At 42.8% G+C, this 9330-nt stretch overlaps 1 protein-coding gene across 1 annotated transcript; it reads right to left on the bottom strand.

Annotated features, from left to right (window-relative positions):
* Positions 1-2047: 2047 nt before the first annotated feature.
* Positions 2048-6207, bottom strand: LOC116874390 (olfactory receptor 8A1). The gene is made up of 2 exons (XM_032869052.1): positions 5323-6207; positions 2048-2111 (listed from the first exon to the last, which is right to left on the bottom strand). Exons 1-2 carry the CDS (start codon positions 6205-6207, stop codon positions 2106-2108), a joined length of 891 nt encoding a protein of 296 aa, XP_032724943.1. The 3' UTR covers positions 2048-2105.
* Between the last annotated feature and the right edge of the window lie 3123 nt (positions 6208-9330).

The raw sequence follows: 9330 nt of genomic DNA, 5'->3' as shown, positions 1-9330 counted from the left end.
CTGAGCCAGGTGTCAGACTGCTTTCCCTGAGCTGCCCTGAGCTGGTAGAGCTCCACTGCTTTATGCTAAACCCTCACAAAGGAATTTTCAGCATGGTGATAGGGAAAAGGAGGCTATGGGCCAGCAACCCTCCATAACTGGTGTGGGACTTTGAGCGAAATTTGCTTAAATGTGTTGAAGGTTCTCATTTTGAGGTTTGGAATGAGAATGGAACCCCAAGACTCTGCTTGGGATTATTACGACTGCATTTTCTTCTTTTTCCTAATGAAGGTTTAGCTCTGGTTCCGATTCCAAAACTGTGCATTTGATGCTAAAGACCATCTTTTCTATACCTTTGCCCTGGAATTTTTCCAAGCTGTTTCAACTACATGAGAGCCTTCTGAAAAGCTCTGGATCGCATAGCAGGATACAGAAGTACAAAAGGCATGAACTTTGAAAGCTGCAGTCGAAAGACCAGGGATAGTAGTATCAGTTTTTTCACTGTGTAACTTTTGAGGAACTGAATACACAAACACGTAATGGCCAGACCTTGTGTAAAAATGGAATTCTTACCCACGACCTGTGGAGCAACCATCCTGTGAAGCCAAACCACAGCCTGCGCAAGAATTAGCCCAGAACGGGAGCCTGGATGGCTCAGTGGGTTAAGCCTTTGCCTTCGGCTCAGGTCATGATCTCAGGGTCGTGGGATCGAGCCCCACATCGGGCTCTCAGCTCAGCAGGGAGACTGCTTCCCCCCGCCCTCTGCCTGCCTGTCTCCCTACTTGTGATCTCTCTTTCTCTGTCAAATAAATAAATAAAATATTAAAAAAAAAAAGAAAAAGAATTAGCCCAGAATGGTCAGGATTCAGTTGCTGACTGCCAGCTTTGTTGCTGTCTGCCCTCTGTTCCAACGCCGGACCAGAGAAAGCCAAATCCGCTCCCCCAGCCAATCACAGGAGCCCTGCCTCTAACCTCCCCATGCCAACCATCTCCAATGAGAGCACCACTGAAGCCCTTCCCTTTTTTCCACCACCTTGACATCCTCATGAGTCTCTCTACCAAAGGCAAGCCACAGTGACTCGTTCCTTGTTACAGCAAGCTCTGAATAAATAGCTTTTGCTTGTTCTCTTTTGGTGGTCTTTGTTTTTTCCACACTTTGGACAACTCACTTAGCTCTATTTTTCTTATTTTTTTTTTTAAGATTTATTTATTTATTGGAAAGAGACAGAGTGAGCACATGTACGTGCGAGTTGGGGAGGGGCAAAGAGAAAGGGAGAGAAGCAGACTTCCCACTGAGCGCAGAGTGCAACAGGCTCCATCCCATGACCCCATGACCCCAAGAGCATGACCTGAGCTGAAACCAAGAGTCGGAGGCCACAAGAACTGAGCCACCCACGCACCCCCTATTTTTCTTATTTGTAAACTTTCACAAGACGGTAAGCATTAACTGCTGTTGAGCACTAAGATGCCATTTGAAAGAAAAACACTTTATTGAGGTGATTGATGTATTGAATATATACAACTAGATGAGCTCATAGATAAGTATACATCCACGAAAACCATCACCACACTCAATGCCATGAACCTATGCATTGCCTCCAAAAGTTCCCTTCTGTCTCCTATCTAAAAAAATTTTTTGTGACACCAACACAACACAAGACTTAGCATCTTCGCAAATCTTTGAGTATACAAAGCAGTATTGTTACCTACAGGCAAAAAAAGAAAAAGACCCTTTGAGGTTCAGGCTGAGTGTCCTTCTCAGAGAACACATGAGAGAGGATGTTCCAGTGAACACACTTCTTCTCTCTCTAATGGTATGAAAAATGAGTGAGAAGCTTATGCACTTACATGGCCTTCCTCTCTTTTTAAGAAAACTCCATGCCACACCCATAATAAGTAGGAAAAAACCCCGAGAAAGCTGAAATTAAAGTTATCTCAAACTTAGTATGCTTTCTGATAAAGAACAGTCTTTTGCATACAAATTTGAATTCACTCTAAAAAAAGATGCTTTGGGAAGTGCAATATGAAGGACAAACTTATCTCAACTGTAGGACTTACCAGTCAGGGAGAGAAGCAGCTATGGGCAGGTGCATAGGCAAAGGTCACCTCCCTCCACTCCAGCCTTCTTAGACCTAGTGAGAGGTGTGTCATCCTCAGCGTCTCTCTGGCTGTGCCTCCCCCTCCCCAAAGGATAAACAGATCTAAGGGGGACTTGCTTCAATGTTGGGATTCCAGAATTCCCTCCTTGAATGCCCTTGACCTGCTTATAGGGCTTTTCCCAAGGTCCATCCCCTAAAAGTAGACCACACAGCTGGTTGTTCATCCCTAGACCAAAGGGATTACCAGGGGATGGCTGCGTCCGGGGGATATGGATGGAGATTGGACGTGAGGATATCCATAAATGTGTCTTTATGAGGCCCCTCACAAAGGGGGCTGAATCTGGTGGGAGGACGTGGAGGGAGCACACTGTGGCCGTGGGCAGGGGGCTGGAGACCAGGCAGAGCCTTCCTTTAATATCACATTCTGGTGCAGAACTCTTAACATTCTGAGATTTCTAAATTTGAACCTGGCATTTTAGCTGGTTGTGAAGGTATATTTGTCAAGGTAGGAAGAAGAAAATATTTAACATTTTGTTAGCTTGATTATTCATTTCCAAATATTAAGAGAATCTTTCTCTAGGCCTCACAGACGTTGAGGGTGGGCTCGCCTGTGTCCACATTTAGCAGTCCAGTGGCCAGCTCTGAACCCCGGGCTCTTGGGCCGTGTTGATTGGTATGCATCTGGGGGCTGAGTCTAGAAAAAGGAACTTTTATTTCTATTTCTCTTTTCCCCACTCCCTACTTCCATGCATCTTATCTCTTTGGGTATCCATTTCAACCTATTTAATGTATATTTTATGTTATTTTTTCTTTCTAATTTGTTTGTTTGTTTGTGTGAATGTAATTTTATATACGTAAGTAATGTGTTGTAGATCTCGCACAGCCCTCGAGCTCTAGGCTCCATAGCTGATAGCTGATCCTCTGCTTCTAACTGCTGCTGAGTCTCTGCCACAGCCTGTCCTTTTATGTACCCAGTGGTGGGTATAAAGAGAGAGCTTTTAATTTGCCCTGCTCTGTTTAGTAATTGGTTGAAGCGTCTCTTGACATGCTTGGTGGCCCTTCAGGTTTTGTCATGTAATGTGATTGTTGTATATACTTTGCCCATGTTTTCTCTTGATGGTTTTCTTCTCGTTGGTTTGCCTGCATTTCTACTATATGTTAGTTAGATATCATCTTCCACTCTGTTTCTGCTATCTCCATCCCCTGTGTCCTTTGCTGAACAAATATCCTAATTTCTGATATAATGATATTCACCAATTTATTTGGCTTTACGGTGTCTCATCTTCAGCTAAAAAGTATTTTCCTACTTGTTTTCTTTTTTTTTTCCCCCTAACCAGTGGGCTTCTATAAGTGGTAGCGATCTTATTTCTGAAGAAAGATCAGGAAAGAATGGGTAGCCACCTGGGAATGGCTCTTTCAATATCCATTCTACTCTCCTTCTGGTCAGGTTAAAAACTAAATATTACATACCCAGATGCCCTGGTAGCTGGAGCCCTGGGATGTGAATTGCCACTGGAAAGGTGGTGGGAGGGGGTTCCCCATACTTCACTGTGTCTTGGGATCACCTGAGGGTTGACTAAAGCACAGATTTTGGCTAATTCTATAGGCCTGGAGCCCATAGAGGACCTGGGAATTTGCATTTCTGACAGGTTTCCAGGTGATGCTCATCCTAGGTTCTGCTATTCATGAGTGTGAGAGGCAATTTTCATGGGGGGAAGTGAGGACAGGGGCAGTAGGACGCCTAGATCATGTCTATTGTGGAGTCACTCTGGGGGTCATCTCACCCCTTCTCCAGTCATTCAAAAATCTGTAAGCAACTAGTTTCCTGTATTAGATTCCTTTCTCCTTGAGAAGAGTAGTTATTTCTGTTTCCCATAATAAACGACTGCTTGATATAATAGCATACCAAAAAGAGCTATAAATGACAAGAGGATGTCCATAAATCCTTTGCCCTATGTCAGGCCTTTGAGTTTAACCCTTTTACCCTTGATATCATTATAAGCAAGGGGAGCAGGAAGAAACTTTGTCCCAAGGCCACTGGATTTACTGAGTGAGGCTGGCATTAAGTCTATCATTTATTTAAGCAGGACAAGAGATTTTGCTGCAATGTGTCATCTAGGGTGACCCCCTTCCCCAACCTGCTTTGTCTGGGACTGGACAGATTTCCTGAAATGCAGGGCTTTCAGTGCTAATGCTGGGAAAAGGACTGGCAAACCGGGTCATGTTGGTCACTCTGGTATAATATTCCCTTAGTCATTTTGAAGAAGTTTTCTACAAAGGGAAAGAGGCTAGGGCAGGTGATAAAAGGTGGGGACCTGAGAAATTATTTTTTGGGGGTACCTGAAACTGGAAAAGCATACATAGGTCAAACTTAAGAGGCTGTTCAAATGGAGTGTCAGCCTGAAGGTGAAGGGATAATGTGTGAGAGCCAACTGTGAGCTCTAAGTTACTAGATTCAGATTCCAGTGTTGTTTGTTTGCCAGCTGTGTGACCACAGCAAGTTACTGAACCAAGTTTACATATCTGTGAGATGGGGATAAAAATAGTACCTATGTGTTGTGAGGCATTATTGAAATAACACCTATAAAGCATTTAGGGGAGTTACATGGCTCAGGGTAAGCATCTCAAAACATATGCCTGGATCTTAACTACTTTTATTGTTGCTATGAAATTACATAAAGGGATCACACAGAGGTTCTCAGGCAGGAACAAGTAGAGAGGAGTGAAGAGAGGAGAGGAGGTCTGGATGAGCAAGTAGCTGTGTCTCACTTCTCAGTGACTTTCACATTCACCTCTCTTTGCCTTGTGCACTCCCTGGCACATACACACACAAAAGAATTGCATTGAGTAATATTTTCTGTAGAGAAGGTAATAAAACAATGGGTGACTTTCAAACTCAATGCTGAAAGTTTAAAATTTATGTTAAATTCTAGTTAAGATAGTAAATGTTTACCAAAGGGTCCAGGACAGAAAAAATGGATCTCAAGTGAAAGAAAACATGAACTTGAAGTCATCTGATTTCAAACAGAAAGGAGAGTCCAGAGAAAGAGGGAAGGAAGATGGAAGAAGGGGAGGAGGCATTCATCCAACCATGTAGTCAAGCACCCATTTCCCATCATGGTTGGGTAAGCATTCAGGGAGCTTCCCTCTGGCATTAAAACAACTTAATTTTAAAATTAAGAAAGAGTAACACTTAACCTCAAAACACGTTTCTCCTCAGTGTTTTCTGCATGGCGGCCTTTACCTCCTTATTCCTCAAGCTGTAGATCAGGGGATTCAGCATGGGGATCACTGTGGTGTAGAACACGGAGGCCACATTCTCCTGAGCCAGGGAACTGGCTGTGGAGGGTTTTAAGTACATGAACGCAGTAGATCCATAGAACATCCCCACAGCCACAAGGTGGGAGCTGCAGGTGCTGAAGGCTTTGGACCTGCCCTCTGTGGTGCTGATGCGGAGGATGTTGGAGAGGATGAAGACGTAGGAAACAAGGACTGTTAAACTGGTGACTATGATGTTGAATCCAGCCAAAAAGAAGACTGTCATCTCAATATCAAAAGTGCTAGAGCAGGAGAGCTTCATGAGAGGAAGGATGTCACAGAAGTAGTGACTGATGAAGAGCTCACAATAGGACAGTTTTAACATGAGGCCAGTCTCTATTGTTGAGCCAATGAGCCCCATGGCATAGACCACAGCCACCAGCCGGGAGCAGACTTGACGACACATGATGACATTGTAGAGCAAAGGGCTGCAGATGGCGACGTAGCGGTCATAGGCCATCACTGTCAGCATGTAACACTCGGCAATGACAAACACAAGGAAGAAGTAGAGCTGTGACATGCACTCTGCATAGGAGATGGTGTTCTTCTCTGACACAAAGTTCACCAACATTTTCGGGGTAATAACAGAGGAGTAGCAGAGATCCACAAATGACAGATTGCTGAGGAAGTAGTACATGGGGGTGTGAAGTTGAGGATTCAGACAAATCAGTGTGAACATGCCCAGGTTCCCTATCATGGTGACCAAGTAGATCCCAAGGAAGAGGAAGAAAAGGGGGAGCTGGAGCTCTAGCTGATTTGTCAATCCCCTGAGAATGAACTCGGTCACTGTAGAGTGATTTTCTGCAGCCATTCTCCTGTTTTGGAGGCCCTGTGGGGATGGGAGAGAAGAGTCCATAAAAGGCTGCATCTTTGACTTTCGGATGAAGTTAGTTTTGAGCACTTGGGCTCAGCTGGACGATCCTGGGCTCTTTCTGGATGAATCCTCTCCTCACCTTGCAGTTTGCTGGGAGAAAGACCAGCCTCTGGGTGTTTCAAAGATCATGAGGATGAGAGGAAAGGGGGGAAAGATCTGGGACTTTCACCCCTTGTATACTTCTCAAATATCCTACAGCAATTCTGAAAGTGTTGTCCCTGGATCAGCAGCATCAGCCTCATGTTAGAGATACAAACTCTCAGGTCTCACCCAGGACCTACCAAATCAGAAACCCTGGGGCAGGGGAAGCAATCTGGATTTAACACTCTCTCCAGTGATGCTGTGTGCTTAGGTTTGAGAACCTTTAATCTATAGGTAACAAGCAGCATGTTTCATAGTTTGTACTTGGAGATGTATTTTGCTTCAGAAATAAAATGTCCTTGTCATCTGTGCAATTCCCAAATAGTCTCAAGTGTGAATGCACAAATACCCATCTCAAATCCACACAGTGTCAGGATAGTATGGTAATTACAATTGTATCACTGAGTGACAAGTCGGCGTCTGTATCTGAAAGATGCAGATGAGGACAAGAGGCCCCAGTAATTTGACAGTAAAGGCTGACAGGCAAGATGGGTGCCCTCATGTCAAGGGAGAAAAACTAAAATTTTAATCAGGCCAAATGACCACGGGGAACAAAACCGGTCAGCACAGCCTGAGATGACAAGCTTGCACAAAATTCAGCAACATTTAAAAAAAAACCCTCGCAACACATCCTGTCATGCTCTTTAGCGGCTGCCACATCCTGAAACTGTTACCAGAAATAGCGAGCTGTGTATCCTGCTTGCCACTCTGCTCCTGAAACTTGCAGCTTGGGACCTGAGTCTGACCAATGTCCATAAAGGGCACAGAGCTTTCCCTAGGTTTTTGCTTCTTTAAATTCCAAGGCTGATCCTTCCCTGACAGAGCTACTTTGGTTTTGTAGCCCAAAGTCATGTCTCACTGGTTGCAAACTGCAGGGCAATGAAGCTTTTCCTTGCCTCTGATGGAGTCCTTGCATTCCAAGATATTTTTTGTTGACTATGAAATCAGTCCAGGGCCTGATGGCTTCCCAGGGGAATTTTAACAAACACTTAAAGAAGAACTAATACCTATTCTTCTGAAGCTGTTTCAAAAAATAGAAATGGAAGGAAAACTTCCAAATTCGTTCTATGTGGTCAACATTACCTCGATCCCCAAACCAGACAAACACCCCATCAAAAAGGAGAATTACAGACCAATAACCCTGATGAACAGGGATGCCAAAATTCTCACCAAGATACTAGCCAATAGGATGCAACAGTACATTAAAAAAATTATTCACCACGACCAAGTGGGATTTATCGCTGGGCTGCAAGGTTGGCTCAACATCCACAAATCAATCAATGTGATACAACACATTAATAAAAGAAAAGACAAGAACCATATGATCCTCTCAATAGATGCAGAAAGAGCATTTGACAAAATACAGCATCCTCTCTTCATTAAAACTATCCATAGTATAGGGATAGAGAGAATATATCATATCATAAAAGCCATCTATGAAAAGCCCACAGTGAATATCATTTGCAATGGGGAAAAATGGAGAGCTTTCCCCCTAAGGTCGGATATACGACAGGGATGCCCGCTCTCACCACTATTGTTCAACATAGTACTAGAAGTCCTAGCCTCAGCCATCAGACAACAAAAAGAGATAAAAGGCATCCAAACTGGCAAAGAAGTAGTCAAACTCTCTTCACAGATGACATGAAACTTTATGTGGAAAACCCAAGACTCCGCCCCCAAATTACTAGAACTCATACAGGAATTCAGCAAAGTGGCAGGATATAAAATCAATGCATAGAAACTAATTGCATTTCTATACAAAAACAATGAGACAGAAGAAAGAGAAACTAAGGAATTGATTTACATTTACAATTACATTTACATTTACAATTGCACCCCAAAACATAAGATATCTAGGAATAAACCTAACCAAAGAGGTAAAGGATTTATACCCTAAAAACTACAGAACATTTACTAAAGAACTGAGGAAGACACAAAGAAAAATGGAAAAACATTCCATGCTCATGGATTGAAAGAATAAATATTGTTAAAATGTCTATGCTATCCAGAGCAATCTACACATTCAATGCAATCCCTATCAAAATACCTTTGACATTCTTCACAGAGCTGGAACAAATAATCTTGAAACTTGTATGGAACGGGAAAAGACCCCAAATAGCCACAGGAATTTTGGAAAAGAAAACCAAAGCTGGTGGCATCCAATGTCAGACTTCAAGCTACACTACAAAGCTGTAATCATCGAGAAAGTATGGTGCTGGCACAAAACCAGACACAGAGCAGTAGAAAACAACAGAGAACTCAGAGGAGAGAATACAGAACTCCATAGTCAACTAATCTTCAACAAAGCAGGAAAGATTATCCAATGGAAAAAGGACAGTGTCTTCAGCAAATGGTGCTGGGAAAATTAGACAGCCCCATGTAAAAGAATGAAACTGGACCATTTTCTTACACCAGACACAAAGATAAACTCAAAATGGATGAAAGACCTCAATGTGACACAGGAATCCATCAAAATCCTTGAGAACATCACTTTGACCTTGGCTGCAGCAACTTCTTGCTAGACACGTCTCCAAAGGCAAGGGAAACAAAAAAGGAAATGAATTATTGGTACTTCATCAGTATAAAAAGCTTCTGCACAGCAAAGGAAACAGTCATCAAAACTAAAAGGCAACCTATGGAATGGGAAAAGATATTTGCAAATGACATATCAGATAAAGGGTTAGTATCCAAGATCTATAAAAAACTCATCAAAGTCAACACCCAAAAAACAAATAACCCAGTCAAGAAATGGGCAGAAGAGATTACAAACATATCTTTGAAGAAGACATCCAAACGGCCAACAGACACATGAAAAAATGCTTCACATCACTTGGCATGAGGGAAATACAAATCAAAACCACAATGAGATATTACCTCACACTTGTCAGAATGGCTAAAATTAACAAGTCAGGAAATAAA

The sequence above is a fragment of the Lontra canadensis genome, unplaced genomic scaffold (assembly GCF_010015895.1).
Source record: "Lontra canadensis isolate GAN:19392208 unplaced genomic scaffold, GSC_riverotter_1.0 scaffold36, whole genome shotgun sequence".
Taxonomy (NCBI): Eukaryota; Metazoa; Chordata; class Mammalia; order Carnivora; family Mustelidae; genus Lontra; species Lontra canadensis.
The sequence above is the reverse complement of the archived record's forward strand: the minus strand, read 5'-3'. Positions and strand labels throughout refer to the sequence as shown.